This window comes from Eurypyga helias, unplaced genomic scaffold, assembly GCF_000690775.1.
Source record: "Eurypyga helias isolate BGI_N326 unplaced genomic scaffold, ASM69077v1 scaffold18220, whole genome shotgun sequence".
NCBI classification, from domain to species: Eukaryota; Metazoa; Chordata; class Aves; order Eurypygiformes; family Eurypygidae; genus Eurypyga; species Eurypyga helias.
The window spans coordinates 2,128-18,967 of record NW_010226468.1 but is presented as its reverse complement, the minus strand read 5'-3'; the positions used below and the strand labels follow the sequence as shown (position 1 = coordinate 18,967).

The window sequence follows — 16,840 nt, the reverse complement described above, 5'->3', positions numbered from 1 at the left end:
GTGCCCACTCAAGACGCCTCTCCCAGTAGGCAGTACATCGAAGACCGTGGCAGGATTGTCTTTTACTGCCCTACAGAGTTCTCTAGCACCCTCCTGTTGACTAAGTCACGAAGCTTGTCTCCCTGCATATTCTTGTCCCCTACCTAGCCTTGCCCTGTGGCATGTGCACACCTTGGCACCACAGGGTAAAAGCTTTACTCCAGCAGACCGTGGCGCAGCCCCTCACGTTATTTCAGACCTACTATACTGAAACAAGAGCAAAATGTAGTAACTTCCTCCAGGCACCACATGGAGTGCAGAGGATGGTCCCCAGGCCACATGGATCCCAGGCTGGTGGTGATGCCGTGCGCAGTCATGCCTTTGCTAAGGGCAGTCGTGGATACAAGTCATTTTGGGCAGTTTGTCCTGGCGTTGTCCTCTCTGAATTGGATGCCTTGAGAAACGTAGAGCTAGCTTTGAGGTATCTCTAGTATGCCATCTTGATTCTCTAGATACTCTCACTGATCCTTTCTCACTAATGTAATTCTTTTGCCTATAATGTTTTGCTCCTGACTGCTCTACCTGAAGGGGATTAGGAAGTACAGAAATTGAGGACGCATCAATTACATTGCTATTTTATGCAGATGTAAGATAGTACATAATCTAACAACCTTGCTTTTTGCTCTTCACCGTTACTTAGATCAGGATCTCCATTAATTTACTTTCATCTGAGAAAACCAAAATCAGGGACCAGTATCTTGTGAGACTATAAAGGAATCACTACAGGCTATATTTATAAGAGGTTGACTGAAATAGCATGTTGTACATACTTATCAATGTGTTTTAGCAGGGGTGCTACAACAAGGCTGTTGATGAATTGCAAAATGCTTACAAGCTGTGTATCTTTTGTGGCTGTAGAGGGCTGCTTTATGATCCTTTTCCTTCAGTTATTAAATCTGCAAACATGTTCATCACAATTGCTCTGTAAGAGTCTTTCTCTAGCTTGTACCTGTTAAACTGTGTGTTTAGATGCAATTTATGCACATCAGTCTGCAATTCTGCACACAGAAAACCTTACACCATTGACACGGCACACAGAAGCATACAGACCATTTTGGAGTAAATTTTGCCCCTAAATGGTGTTCAGTATAGAGGCAGTTTATCTTCAGTCTGCACGATGAATACAGTGTAATTGACACAGTGCAGGCAGATGGCCGTAACGCATTATAGAATTTAATTGTACATATCAAGCTAAGGAGACCAGGAGCACGACCAAGCATTCTCCAATAGATACCCAGACAAGAAGAGAGTATCTTCTCAATATATCATCGCGTAGGTATTGAACGTAAATATTCCATGAAATTGTGCTCTTTGTATAAAGGCGGGGTTCCAAAGATATATGCAGAACTGCTAGATTAGAAGTAATACAAGGTGCCAATGCAAGTTTTAAAAAACCCCAAATTGATCAAGAGCAGGAGAAACACTGGTGGTTGTTCGAATCCTGTATGTTGTTGTGCAGTCAAGGCAGGACTGGAAGCTGTACCCCAGCGTGACTTCACATTGCCGGGGCGCCTCTAGAAATAGCAGCAGGTCCTGACTCAGCCTCACGCCATCCGCCTCCCTCCCTTGCAGAGTGGCGTTTTGCCGAGAAGTTTGCAGGGGTACGGCAACAAGATAAAATGTTCTTGGTACTTTTTGTGCTAGAAGTAGACCAAAAAAATATGATATGCATAACTGACCAAGGTTAAAACTTCCAAAACCTATGCAACTTGTGTTTTGGTTCTTAGTCTTGGGCAAAATCAATTCCCTTTATGCCATAAAACTACTGATAAATTTTACTGTTCTGTCTCGGGTTGCTTGTATGTTCTATTTCTGATTGTACTGCAGAATATTAAGACTGAAGTTATAAAATTAAATATGCAAGAGGACTCTGGTTTTCCCAGGAAACATTTTGGATATTAGCAGCAGTTACAACAAGAGGCAAAAGAATTCTTTTTAATCAAAACCTTCAAAAAAACATGTTGATGAGGAAGCGAAGAAGTGGAATCTGGCACACCAAGACAGAGAGCAACGACTTGAAAAGCATTCGGAAAAAGACAATCTGGTATTTGCAGCACAGTGAGACAAGTCTGTGGACTTGCTTATGACCATGCACGAGGATTCCTCCTTCATGGTCTGTGCATTTCAAATCTGTGGAGCTAAGAACTATGTTCAAACAGCAACATGGATGTTATCCATGATACCATAAAATTACTTTGTCAGAAAAAAAAAATCACTTGCTATTTTCAATTTCTACCGTGGCTCAAAGCTAAAATACTCATTTCTGTAATTTAGTCCATGGGTATTTTTTTCCAGTGATTATTTCTATGAATATGTTCTTTATTATTTTTTCCAACAGCGTGGCTCTAATCCCTAAGTTTCAGTACCCACCGTGTTGTCCAGGTGGTCCAGAGCAACATCTCTTTCCCAGTTTGTGCCAAGGTCATGATGATCTTGTGGCTACACCTTTAGTGTCTCATCACTCCCATTTCCTGAGCCGTGAATACTCACAGGCGACCCTGTTCAGCTGCCCACCATATTTTAGCCTTCCAGTCATGCTGCCTGATCTGGCTGGCTCCAGAAAAGAAGGCAGGGGGTAAATCCCATAATCCTCACCTACCATGCAGGAGCAGATGGAAACAGAGGGGCACTTTCAGACAGATCCCAGTGAGAGAGAGGCAGAAGACAACACGGGTGGCAAATGCGTAGCTACTGAAAATGTGAGAATCCTGCGTTGGCGTAGGGCTCTGCATGTGGGTCATAATTCCTGGGCTGCCTTTCAATTCATTTTTGATGCTCAGCTCACCTTTCAGCATTGATATGCTGGGCACACCATCTATTATTAAAGATAAAGCTCAGGTCCAAAATGTAGCATTTGGTTTTCTACGTATGGAGCCACTGAAGTTCCAGCAAATACCTTCCGCACAGTCTAGGAGCGGAGCCTGCTCTGCCTGGTGCACCTTGTCTAGCCTAGTCTACCTCACACGTAGCAGCTCTGAGTAATGTGTTTTCAGCTGACCAAGGACCAGGAACTCAGAAGAGTTGCATGTCCCAAAGCAAAACCTCAGAACTGTTGGCCTCAGAAGAGAGTAAAGGTTCTGTGGAAGTAGCTGTTTTTTTCTGCTCAGAGGCGTTTGTTTCTGTGCCTCTGGGCGGCCATAGATAAACAGCCTCTGGTCCAGAAGGCTTAAATGGGAAATCACAGCCCCTTCTGCTATGCCACCCTCTCTTCTCAGCCCAATACACAGATTACTTATTTTTTGCTTTGGCCGTGTTTTCTCTCTGTCTGCTAGCTCCAAAGAGGTTGCTCTGATGACCCCGGGGGAGGGGGGAGCTGCCCTCTCCCTGCCCTCCACCAGCTCTGCAGCCCCAAAGAGCAAGGGCCAGCTATTCCCACCAGCACGTTTAATCACCCTGAGCAATGGGCAGGCCATGCAGGGGATACCAAATCCGTGGCTTTTACGTGAAGGGAGGTCGAGATCTGTCAGCTCCAAACATCAACCGTGCCCATAGGAAACAAGAAGGTGAAAAAATTTTCAGATCGGTTCTACAGCAGGTAGAAGAAACATTCCTGGTTTTCAGATGAAAATTTTCAGATGAAAATTTCAGATGAAACATTCCTGGTTTTCCCCTGAGCAGACTGTGGAAAGGAAGCAGAGACTGCAGAGAGCAAATGAAGGGGAAGATGCGAGGGAATGTATTTGCACGCAGTTAGGTGAAACTTGATCAAGTCCATTAGTTCCTGAGAGAAAGTCATGTTACCCATTGAACGACAGGCTGAACTAAAGGAAAACAAACAGGACACGGAGTTTGAAGTCAACACACGCTATTACATCACACAGAGGCTTTGGTGGAAGTATTTCAGTTAAAGGTCTTTAAGAAGGAGTATCGTCATTTAGAAGCGTAATCTCGGCCACATGGCAGCAGAATTCATCGTAGATTGGCCGTTGCACCTTCAGTCCCTAACCACCTATGTAAAGGACCGGAAGCTTTCTGTGCTCAAGGGTAATGCAGAACCTTCCAGGTGGAACTCAAATCGCATTTGAGAGAATGGGTGATGGAAGTTTTTCCAAATGGATCAAGTCTCTGTACAATTTCACAAGATCTGCGTCACTCTCTAGTGTTCTGCTGCAAGTCTAGACTCTGTGACGTCCATCATCTTCCACATGGATTCTCCAAAGAGTTAATTCTGCTTAGGAGGGGCTGAGAAGAGAAGTTATGCAATGTTTATTGTTTACTTAGAAGAATTTCTGTATTGAAAAGTAAGATTTTGCTGGGTCAAAACACATTATTGTATTTTTGATACTAAGTATTTTAGTGCTTAACATTTTTCTGTTGAATGCATGAAGGATTTTTATCCCTTTTCTTTCCTGTGAGAGTTGTAACTTACTTTGTAGCCACCCAACCTAACAAACAAGGCGGTTAGAGACGCCCTACCGAGTGTACAGTTAGCAGGCACTGTCAGAGTCATCCATCCTGTACATTCTGACTGTATAAAGGTTATTAATGACACCTGATTTCCAAAGGTTTGCCCTAGGCTGCAGCCCTTTGAAAGAGAAGTCTTCACCAGCGTGCCACTGAAGAAGATAGATTCTTTCTTCGATGAGAATAGTCTTTTTGTATTGCTGAATATGAGTGGTCAAGTCAGATCACTTGCTGGAGGAAAACTGCAAGGAAAGGCTTTGCTCTAAGTTGTTATTCTAACTATAGCTTCTCTTTCTCTGCTTTCAGAGGCTGGCAACAAGAAGCTAAAGAGCACGATACAGAGAAGCACAGAGACAGGAATGGCAGCAGAGATGAGAAGTCGTATGGTTCGACAGCCCAGTCGGGAATCCACTGACGGCAGCATAAATAGTTACAGCTCCGAGGGCAAGTAAGTGGCATGAAAGACATCAGTGATGTAGGAGCAGTCCCCTGTCTTTGTAAGAAAACCCGGGATGTGAACAGAGGACCCAGCTCTGGCTGAAGGGGGATAGCTCGGTGTAGAGATTCTTCCACTTCAAACATTTGCAAATCTGAACTATTTGAGGCACATAATTTAAATTTCTTGAAAATTGAAATTGAGAGTGGACTTCTTAATGATTCACATTTTTCTTGCCATCCAGTGAGGCATTTTGTTCATCAACAACTAAATTCAGACTACATTATTCAAAAGAAAACATTGGAGTACTTTTTCTTTGCATTAAGTTTGGATTAACTCAGAGTTAAACTTCAGATGTTGTATGTAAATCCCTGTGATACATAACTCTGTCCAGTGATACTATATACACAGAAAGTTTGGTTTGGAGTTGCTCCAAGTCTTTTATTGAGAATTGTTATCCCAGAACCCAGCTGCCCCATCAGCTGAGATCAGGCAGACGACTGCAGGGAATGGGGCAGCTGCTTTCATTCACTGCTGAATGACTCGGTAGGTGGGAAAGGACAAGAAAGGCAGATTTGGCACAAAAGTGTGCATGAATACACTCCAGCCTCCTCACAGCTCTCAGTGGAACTCTGCCATGTGTGCCAAGGCACAGTGGTTGCTAGGGGATTCTTAGGAGATGCCTCCCCACAAAAGGGGAAGTGGAGGGGTAGGCAAATCCACCCTATAGACCCAAAAAAAATTAGAGACTGGGAATTCTTTGGCTTCAACTTCCTGTGTGCTTACTGTGTTACCACCATTGCTGATGCACATTGTATAAGGTATAAAGAGCCAGGGGCAAGGACCTGGGTAAAGGTGCAGTTTCTCCACCATCAGGTGATCTCACCACCCTCATTTATTACAATGATGGTGTTGAGGTGCTGGAACAGGTTGCCCAGAGAAGCTGTGGATGCCCCATCCCTGGAAGTGTTCAAGGCCAGGCTGGATGAGGCTTGGAGCAACCTGGTCTAGTGGAAGGTGTCCCTGCCCATGGCAGGGGGGTTGGAACTAGATGGTCTTTAAGGTCCTTTCCAACTCAAACCATCCTGTGATTCTATGAATAACTCAAAACCAGAGTAGTTAAGCAGGTAGCTAAGAATGAGGGACAAAAGTGAAACACCCCAGCAGTTTTTCCAGTATGACTGTTTGATAGGAAATTACCTTTAGCCTTCAGCACTTTATCCTGTCACCCTCCTTCCTCTCTCTAGGTTGGAATGTCAGTCTGTAAGGGAACAGTTACTCACCATGGTGACAAAGGGCCCAATGAACTGGACCCTGCTCAGGAGGAGCTGTGGGAGCCTGTTTCCCTGGTTAGCAATATGGGAGAGGTGGGAGCCCAGCACTGACAGCAAGGACTTTTTCAGGGGAACAGCCTAATCCTTTGCTCTACCTTCAGAGTGTGTAAACAGCTTTGGCAAGGCTGGGGCATGTGGGGGAGAGAAACTGCAAGGTAGAGCCTTAAATTGTTGACTTGAGAACTGGCTTCTTAGCAAAGCAGTGAAGAAAGCAAGCCTGGGAGGTAAAGGGAGTGCTTGCTTATTACTGGGACATATAGCAGCAGGCTGGGTGTGCGTACTGGGACTTAGTTTGAAAATTGCCATTTAAAAGTAGGTCAGCCTTCAAGGTGAAGTAACATATATGTCCCAGCCTTTTGGTTTGATAGAACTACCAGCTCTTCCAGCTGATTTCTGATCCTCATTATACCTCAACTTTGTTTCCCAACTTCAAACACATTTCACACGTGACCTTAGCCTTAAGCAGTGTCCCTGATCTTCACATCCCCTATTCCAGTCCCTGGCAAGAATAAAGAAACAATAAGGCCAGTGAAGTAGGAACACCACCAATATCTAAAAGTGACTCTGAAGGGAAGGCCAGGAGAATGGGCCAAAGGAGGTAGATGATAAACAGTTAAATATGTCTTGCTGCAATGCAGTAGGAGAAAGATTCCCTTAACAGGATGCAGTGCTATAGGTAAAAGGGATACCAGAAGGCTCTGTTCATCGTGGTGCTGTACTTTGTGGCTTAGAAAACTGCTGTGTAATCTTCTGTTTTCCTATGGTTCTGTGATTTATCTCTAGCTCAAACCCTCAGACGCTCTGTGAATTTACTTGGGTTTGGTAGGATTATGTTAGTTTACAGCAGCTCTGGGTTTAGTTCACAGTGAATGAAGAATGCTAGATGCAGAGATTCTTGTAAGAAAGGTGACCAACTAAACAATCTTCTGCTGTATAATCACTTCCCCTGTGTGCATCACTGCCCCATTTTTAGAACATGAGTTGGACGCAACTGCAAGGTGGAGGGGAAGCTGCACAACCGCATCACATAATCGGGGTACATGCCCTGTGCCAGCTGATCCTAAAATTCTCTCCTTCTCCACCTCCTTCTTCTAGGCCTTTTTCATATGTTGGAAATGTCACCTTTAACTTCAGATGTTATTTCTAGTGTGAACATAAATTGGTTTTTAATAGCACCTTGTATTCAGACTTCCTCTACATTTGAATAGCGAAGCTATGTGGTATTTTTTTCCTCTCTCCTGTGAGATTCCCATCAAGATCAGCGAGATTTTGACTTTGATTGCTTGAATCGTATTTTGTCTTCAGCTGACTCTTGATATTACTGTAGGTGCCTAATGATGACAGTTAGGAAGGGTTTGCATTAACTTTGCACAGGCTACTTTTCCCTCCTTGTGTGTGTACATGATGATACTGACTTTATTTCCAGGATGACACAGTTTATTGGCAATGTCATGCCTCATCCTGCATTCCATAAGCCCAACCCAATGCATAGCTCAGATGAGAATGCAGAGTCCTGCAGTAGATAATGCAGGTATTATGTGATGTTCTGCTTGACTCGTAACCTGAGTTTAATGAATTAGAATTTAATGCACATTAAGGTGAATAGGGTCATTCACACCCTTCATTATCTGTATGGTTAGAGGTGACTGAAAAGTGAGAAGGCTCTCAAGTGAAGATTCTCAGTGCTGTTAGTCATTCCGTAGCAAAATATAACAGACGTTTTAGGGGAGAAGTACAAAGAAAGGATCAAGAAACTTTTCATAGCAGGGGGAAGAGTGAATGAGTAGTGCCACTGGGGAGAAAAGCAGACTGTGTGTCTTGTCAGGTGGGGTGGGTGGCTTGAACCTGCATGTCAGGTTTAGGTGGATGCTGTATCTGGTGGGCTGGTGGTCAGACTGGAGACTTTGAGGTTCTTTTCCTCCTCCATCTAAAGAAACCTTCTCAAATGTAATTTAAAACTCAACTTTTGTGCAAAGCTTATGTTTTGGTAAATCAGTTGTCTAGTGAAAAGCACTCTGCTGATATTTTCTGGCCAGCTTTAGTTGCAGGCAGTCTACATTTGTGCAGGCATAGTAAGATCAGTTGGTCTTGAAGAGGGGAGGGTACTTTTTCTATCCATCTAATGAAGGTTTGCAGAGAATTTTCAGTGTGAATTGAGTGACTAGGTCTGTAGAAATCAAAGCTTTTCACACTAGCTCTTTTTATTAGGAAGTTTTGTGAATGTTTTCTCCAGTCTAATAGGGAATTTCCTTGGGGGGAGCAGCAGGTACAGAATGGTGGATGGCCTGTTGGGTAAGATGCTATCTAGACAGGGTTCAAAGTCTGTTCTTCTGTTCCTTATAATTGTGATGAGGGAGTCAAAGCTGAGTCTCCCCACCACGGATCATTCACTCTCGCTCTCTATTTTGTTTTTTTCTTTTGGTTTTGTTTGGAGAATGTACATCTATTAAAAGAAATTGGAGATTCTGCAATGCAAGAAAGCAGCTTGGAAAACCACATGTACTCTGTGCCGATGTGTTACAGTTCAGTCTGTGTCCTGAAAGAGGGCTGGGTACCAGCTGTAAATCCCAATGTGGCTACCCAAATATCTTGGCTAGCAAGTGGCATCAGGTTTAGCTCTAATCAACACCAGCGCTACCCACCAGTTTACTGCTTCATGAAACAGCTGCAACCGTCAGATTAATTTAGTGTATACCTCTGTTTTCCCTGTGTCTTCTAACTGATGTGGATGGGGTTTGGATGTGTGTATAGATATAAAACATGAATACATGGTGAATCAAGCGTTCAAGAATGAAGAATGATAGGCTCTTAAATTTCATGAGACTTTTTATGTTTTCTCATACAAGGTCACTAATAGTTTTTTCACCTGTCAGGCTCTTTGCTGCCCCTGGAGAACTCCTTAGCAAGAACTGGTTTATGGACTACTTTGGGTCCATGTGCAGAATTTCACTACATAAAACATGAATACATGGTGAATCAAGCGTTCAAGAATGAAGAATGATAGGCTCTTAAATTTCATGAGACTTTTTATGTTTTCTCATACAAGGTCACTAATAGTTTTTTCACCTGTCAGGCTCTTTGCTGCCCCTGGAGAACTCCTTAGCAAGAACTGGTTTATGGACTACTTTGGGTCCATGTGCAGAATTTCACTACACTTCTTTGGGGACAGCTCATTTCTGCTTCCTTCAGAACAGCTTGTGGTTGTACATCCTGAGCGGCTTGCATTGTATAAGTAGTGCTTTCAAGGTAAATCCTGCAGGACAATAGAAATTAATCCTGTTCCTATGCTTAACCAGCTTTTATTTTCCTTCAGCTTAATATTTCCTGGAGTACGGCTGGGCGCTGACAGTCAGTTTAGTGATTTCCTCGATGGACTTGGACCTGCCCAGTTAGTAGGCCGACAAACGCTAGCAACCCCTGCCATGGGTAAGAATAATATGTTCTCCTCTGTTGAATGAATAATAAGCCAATTAACTAATGCAGACACTGACTACATCACCAAAAAGGCTTTTAGAATGTGGCTTCCTTCACTGTAAACATGAAGATATGTGGAGTCACTGGTATTTCTAGCATGCTGGCATCCGAAATGGGGTGAGCAACAGTATTTGCTCCGAATGTGAAGTGTCTACTAATCTCATTTGAAGTTTGAAGATACAGGTTGCACTTTACTTCCCATTCAGAATTATTGTAGCTTCTCCAGTTGTAGCTCACTGCAAAATCCCAGCTGTTCAGAGTTTGTCTTTACTTGCCACAGACGATATTGGATGTGACAGACAGTTTCCAGCCAAACTCTGTGCTTGTCCCAGCATGGTTCATCCTGAAGTAACCCCAGAAGGTGAAACTTCTGCCCACGTTTGCAATGCCCAGTAATCAGTTGGTGATAAAGCCAGTGTTTGCCACGAAAGATTCAAAACCCTTTTCTACAGTAGCTGCCTGGGCCTATCTGTGGTCTCCTCTATTCCAAACCAGTCTGGATTTCCCTATAGTGGCATTAGCTGTATCTTGAGAGCAGGAGGTGTACAGCCACATGGTACTCTGTGAGTGTCTCTGGAAAGGTTTGATAAGTTTTTGCTTGTATATGAGCCATTCTTAGACATGCTTAGGATGCTAAGTGAGGCCTCTTTGATCTACTGCTGCTACCATACTTCTCCTGCTGGAAATTATAACTTCAGTACAGCTGTCTTGGGAAAATCGGCTTCAGGAAGGGCTACTGAGATGCTTCGGAAAAAGGAGAGAGAGCCAGAAAGAAAAATTGCAGAAGAGTGTTCCGCTCCCAGCTCATGAGCAGAAGGAGACAGACACTTCCTTGAGAATACTTTGAGTACCCCATAAGGCAAGGGTTGCTGTTTCAGTCCAAATAGCTGCTACTTTTCTATCGCATTAACAAGCATCAAACTTGTTAAATCTTTGTTTGTTTTGAAAGATATTTGTGAGATTACTTGCTCAATAAAAGTCTAAGTGGTATGAATATAGGGGTCTAGATTTCTCCCATCTATTTATTTTAATCTTGCTTCCTGACTAAATATTTTTCTGCTGGTTACTTGAGCAATAAGTTTACTTTCACTTGTTAGAACTGCTTCAGTTACTAAAGGCTCAGGTTTTGACCCCCAAAAAAACCACTCAATCATTCTTTTTAACCATTTCCACCATCTGTGTTGTATCCTTTCACTAGTGAGGATTTGAAAATGTTTGTATTACCGCTCCCCCTTCTGGTTCCCTGCCGCATGTTTTATTTTGGATGGGCGATACAGAGATGGGTGCTCTTAAAAAGGCTTGTTGGAATTTTCCTGCGGACTATTTTTAGCGCAACACAGAGCTCTGTTTATTCCAGCAAAGTTTGATTGATGAAAAGACTGGTCTTCCTGCTGCTCTGTCATACCTCAAGTACCAAGGCACAAACACTACTTTAATATACCGTTAGACAAGCATCTGAAAATCTGACGCCCAGTTAACTGCAAAATGCTCTCTGTGTAAATCTGGACCCCAGTTTCTGTAGTTCAGGACTGTCTGGTTTTGGGTGTGTTTTTTAGACGGTCAGAGTTTACCTGTCAGTTGTATCCATATGCAGGTGTTTCAGGATATACGTCCAGTCAATTAATTGCACAAGTGTTACATAACTGCCCGTGTCGTCTTGCGCAGTTTTTACTCTGAGTGCCCTCTCAGATTTCTACCCAGCCGATTCCACGGTATGTGGAACAATAGAGATAGAGTGCTTTAAGCAGCGGCACACAGCTGGCTTGCATTTTATTGATCTGGATTGGAACAGTGCTCGGTCTTGGGCTGAACAGTTTCCTTTATCTGCAGGACATGTCACTTGTCAGAACTCAGGCAGAGAAACAAGTTTGACTGCTTAGTAGTGAAAGGAGCTTCTTATTTAACATGTTGCATCACTTTATTCACACCAGAAATGGGTCCGGAATGTTGATAAAAACAGGAAAATTGTCCCCACTGTCCTTGTTAGAGACTTTGGCAGAAGAAGACCTCTTTTGTGCAGCCTGGAGAGCAGGGCACTGTTCTCCGAAGCTGTGCTATGACTGTGCCTTGTCTGGTGATGCTGAGGATCCAGTCAGGCACTTATGGAGGGTTTCAAAGTCAGCCTCTACCGTCGGTTGTTCTTCCTGCCACATCAGGCAAGGAGCCTTTGCACTGCCAGCTCTTGCATCTCAGCTTGGAGGGTGAAACGTCCAGCCAAGGTGATTTCTGAGCATGAGTTTGGGTTTTAAGCCTCTCTGGGGGTCAAACCACTGTCAGGGCAGTGCGTGTCGGTGACTGGCACGCTGGGGCAACAGTCCTAGGTACGGAGCCTTTAGATAATTCACTGGTGCAAAATCAATCAAAGGTGTGGCTGTTATACTGTAGAATTTCTGTAAATTTACCTGGATCCTTGGATCAGAAATACTGAGCTCTGGTATAAACTGTAAGCCAAGAGAGGGCACTATGCTTCCTGAATATTTATCTTTTAGTCCTGGTTTAAGGAAAGAGAAATTAAAGGGATCAGGAGGAGAGGTGACAAGCACACTAATGCAGCAAACTAAAAGCAAACTGGTATATCTGTTTGTCACTCTTATCCCCTGTCTCCCAGGCTGTACTGCTTCTCCATAATGTGGGCTTCCTTCTTCTCCCTCTCAGGTGACATCCAGATCGGAATGGTGGATAAAAAGGGCCAGTTAGAAGTAGAAGTCATCAGAGCCCGTGGCCTCACACAAAAACCTGGCTCCAAATCTACCCCAGGTAAGGAAAAAAAATTACGTGAAAAGAAAACAAGAGTGTGGAATATGTTGAAGAACTGGGGATCGATCGGAAGCTTTGTGAGCTCCTTGTTAGTACGTTTGCATTTGTATGGTTTGGTTTTCAACAAGGGACGTGCGCATGGTTATATCCTTGCTGCCAGTGCCCACTTCTTGCCACCTTCCCTGCTACCTTTCAAGGCATGATTTTCAGCAACTCCACCTCCGTTCTGGAAGGAACATTTGCAGAAGTATTTCTGCATATCTCAGGCAAGTAGTGTGTCTCAGAGGGGCTTTGTCCATGTCGATGAAGTCCTCTGTGTTTCTTCCACATCAAACCAAGAGGTGGAGAAAAGGTGAAAGGGCTTTGGACAAGCAGCTTACCAGACCCACATGCCATGGCCTTCCGTGCACAACAGTGCTTCAAGACGGCAGGTTAAGCCAGTGCCAGTGTCTGTAATTTGTATAACAACTGAGATTTAATATTGTATGGCTTTATAAGGACATTTTTTGAAGTTCTGGTTATTTATAGAAATCTCTGTTAGAAGAGATGTATAAGCTCCATCACAGCCACAGCTTACTGTAACAACTGGAACAGTTGTTTTAGGTAACATTTTACCAAAATGGTACTTTACGACCTCCTTAGGAAGCTGAAGACAAAAGAGCAATTAGTGCCTGTGTTATCAGAGTGACATTTTTAAATACTCGTTTCAGTGAAACATCAAAGTCTTTTGTTTTGCAGTATCTCTGACCCCTAAACATACACAGACTCCAGAGTAGCTATGAGTGACACTTAATTCCTGGCAAAAGGAAGTGTTTTTAGAATGACAGACATGAAACGGAATTGTTGTTAGTAATATCTTAGATCATTAAATTCAGGGCTTATAAAAATCAAATTGATTTCTTATGGGCTGTGTCACTTCTTTTATAAATATAATTGTATTCAGATTATACAGCGAGGATAGCACGTGTCATTTTCTTCCCACTCACCTTCCTTTTAAGGCATTTGTCCTCCAGCTCAGATGTGCAGTGTAGAAGTTTTTAAGTCCAAACATAAAATCCCTGATGTTCTGTTTGCAGCTCCATATGTCAAAGTGTATTTGTTGGAAAATGGAGCATGTATAGCTAAGAAGAAGACGAGAATTGCAAGGAAGACCCTTGATCCTTTGTACCAACAGACACTGGTTTTTGATGAAAGTCCACAGGGTAAAGTCCTTCAGGTCAGTTGCTTCTTAATCCCATTTTAGGCTATCATTTGGAGAAGCACTTGGGTGTTTACTTAAGTTTAAGCAATATGCGTAAACCCTTTCCGACTCAACAAAGCATTTAATTTTATAAATACCAGCGGACACGTCCTTGTGGCTTGTGGATGCAGAACCTGGGAAATGTCTGGCTGTATTAAACATTTCTCTTTTGTTGACTCTCGTTCCTGTCCTGACGTTAAGTTTTCCCACGAGAGGGAGCAATGATTCACTCTCAAGACTAACATCTTCCTTACACTACCCATAATGAGATACAGCAGGACTGGACTTATAAGCGTGGATTTGGGGACAATGTTGAACCTGTATTTTATGTTCTTCCAGGTAATAGTTTGGGGAGACTACGGCCGAATGGACCACAAATGCTTCATGGGAGTTGCCCAGATCCTTCTGGAGGAACTGGATCTGTCCAGTGTGGTAATAGGCTGGTATAAATTATTTCCACCTTCATCGCTAGTGGATCCAACCTTGACTCCCCTGACACGCAGGGCTTCCCAGTCATCTCTGGAAAGTTCAACAGGGCCTCCCTGCATTAGATCGTAGTAGCAGGTGCTGTCTAATAAAAACATCGCCCAGGATAACAATTGGAACCAGATATTCACGTGATCAAAAAAACACTGTTGGAGAGAGACAATCACTTCTGTTTTTGCTTGTAGTAGTTATCCAAAAATATGTCTGTCTGTCGAGAGATGGCTTAAATTGACAGAACAAAGGTATATCACGTACGGCCAGTCTATGAGCGGCTATCACCAATGCTTATAATGATCCAAAAACCAAAACCAAACACAGAGAGAGAGAGAGAGACCTTTAGATTCGAACTAAAGTCAAAGATGAGGCAAACTGGAAGCTCTCACTCTGTTAACAATGTTGTATTTTTCACATTTGGACAGAGCCCTCAAGCAGTGTTACCTTCCTGGTGTTTCAGCAGTTTTTCTGTACTTGTCACTGCCCCTAGTTTTTTGCCATGTGATTCTGCGAGTTTTGTAGAAGTCCTCCCAACGCAAACAGAGACCCTTTCTTTACTTCTAAACCAAACCAAACTAAAAAGGGCTGAAGCGTATCTCTGTAAGCATCGTTAAAGCGTTCAACAGCCAGAGTTACGATTCCAACGAGTTCAAATCGTTTCCCAGTTCTGGTGCTTCCGAGTCTCTCACGTGGGAACCCAGAACAAATGACCAATCTAAGTTATATTCTTAAATATAAATAATCATCACAGTGCCACTTTTCCTTTGTAAAAAGCAGATATGTTTGCATTATATATAATAACTTTTACGTTTATGATGTTTTGCATGGAAGAATTTCTGAAGAATTCCGCAACTACTGCTGGGGACTGGTACAAAGCAGCTTTAGTCTTGATTTTGACATTTAATATGTTACTGGTAATGCAGTTTTCCTCCTAGAAATGGAGAGGAAATATTTACGTTTCTGTGTATAAATGTATATTTGACTTCCCAAAACGTTGACCAGGAATGGATTGAGCATATGACACTTTCAGCTGTACCCAGGCTTCTCTGATGTGTGTCGCTTCAGACGCACCTGTCTGCCCTGGATAGAGCATGGTATGAGTTGTTCAGTGTTTCACTGGAAATTCCAGTTGAAATATTCTGCACTTACTAATGTTTTTATCAAATTTTAGTTTACATTTCTTTGAGATCGATGCAAGCACAAGGCTTGATTTTTTAACGCAAGATATCTTACTTTTTGGAGAAAAAAAAAGTCAAATTTCAATTTTGCTTTTTATTCATTTTGAGTTCTTCTTGGCCTTGAAATCCCTTGTGATTATCCCGTAAATGTGCGAACAACTGCAGATTCCTGCAGGTGCATTGATATGTTTCCCCTCCTTTTACAGGCCATTCAATTTTGTGATCACACAAATAGAGCAGCATGACTTGGAACTGTTCAAAGCTGCATGCACGTTTTGTAAAAAAAAAAAAAAAAGATTAAAAAGGTTATTTAATAATGTATGTTAGTTCCACGTAGGCCAGCTTGTATGTTGCATGTACCTGTACAGTTTGCTCGTAATTACTATACTGAAGTAACCAAGAAATCTAAGCCATCCATTTTTCTTATAGGCATTTTGCAGGTTTTAGCCAGGCTAGGTCTGTGAGTCTGGTGCTAAATGTCTATAGATGGACTTTATTTTTTACCCTATGGAATACGTGATGTAGTACGGACCAAATTCCTTCTAATAACTATTTTGGTGTAGATTCCTACTGTGGGGCTGTAACACACGTAGAAACTGTGTACACACTAGGTTTTAATCCATAGACGTACTGCCTGCACCAAGTGAACTATTTATTATTACTCAACACGTGGGAATTACTCTGCCCACCTTTCCGTAGGGCGCAGATTGGTTACTGCTCGACCTGCTGAGCAGGAAGAACTCAAGCATTGGTGCACTACTACTAGGTCCTGTTCTGTCTTAGTGGCCAAAAAACAACTAGTTATAATTCGATAGTATCTTTCTATTTTGACCACTTGTCTTAACACTCCCCCTGTGCTTTTAAATGAACTTCCAACTCATGTTATGTAAACATGTTTAATAAAATTTCCTTTTCATGTCCAGTGTAGTAGTTGTGCTCTCTGTATGTTCTGAGGTTCATCTGTGATCCTGCTCACTGCAGGACCGTGTGAAATGTGTTAAGGAACAGTAAAATGATAAGTGATTTCTATGGTTCTTTTGATGGCTGTAATAGTGTATGTTGAAATCTGGGGCCAAGAGCTGAGGCCTGGTGAAAGTCGTGTTTGGTTGGCTGCCTTTTCGCTGAGAAAGGAGCCAAATTGTGCTCTCAGGCATTGAAGTGGGCAAAGTGAAGCAAAAAAATAAATAAATTACAATCTGGGGAAATCAAATCAGCTTATTGGAGTGAAGTGACACTGTGTCTGCTTGCGCCAGGTCAGCGGGGCAGTTCTGTGTTAGGGGCAGACCCCAGCTCCCCAGCTGGCGTGTGCTGAGCCTTTAAGACATGAGAACGACCCCTGACCTCCTGCGCTTTTTAAACCCGGAAATACGCCCTTGGGTTGTAATGCCCTTATGGACGTAAGATATGTATATAAATTTACCTGAGAGCAGAATTTGGCACTAAATGTTAGTAGAGAAGCGAAGATTATGTGCTTTGTTTGATTTTTAGTTTTCCATGT

The 16,840-nt window shown here is 42.8% G+C and overlaps 1 protein-coding gene across 1 annotated transcript in view; it reads left to right on the top strand.

Annotated features, from left to right (window-relative positions):
- The window catches only part of LOC104510891 (regulating synaptic membrane exocytosis protein 2-like), a 131,033-nt gene extending 116,561 nt beyond the window's left edge, over positions 1-14,472 (top strand). The window contains exons 12-16 of the mRNA XM_010153289.1: positions 4,750-4,891; positions 9,527-9,639; positions 12,343-12,444; positions 13,521-13,660; positions 14,024-14,472. Coding sequence (XP_010151591.1) covers positions 4,750-4,891; positions 9,527-9,639; positions 12,343-12,444; positions 13,521-13,660; positions 14,024-14,242 — 716 coding nt within the window. The 3' untranslated portion in view covers positions 14,243-14,472. The remainder of the gene's footprint in view (positions 1-4,749; positions 4,892-9,526; positions 9,640-12,342; positions 12,445-13,520; positions 13,661-14,023) is intronic.
- Positions 14,473-16,840: the final 2,368 nt, after the last annotated feature.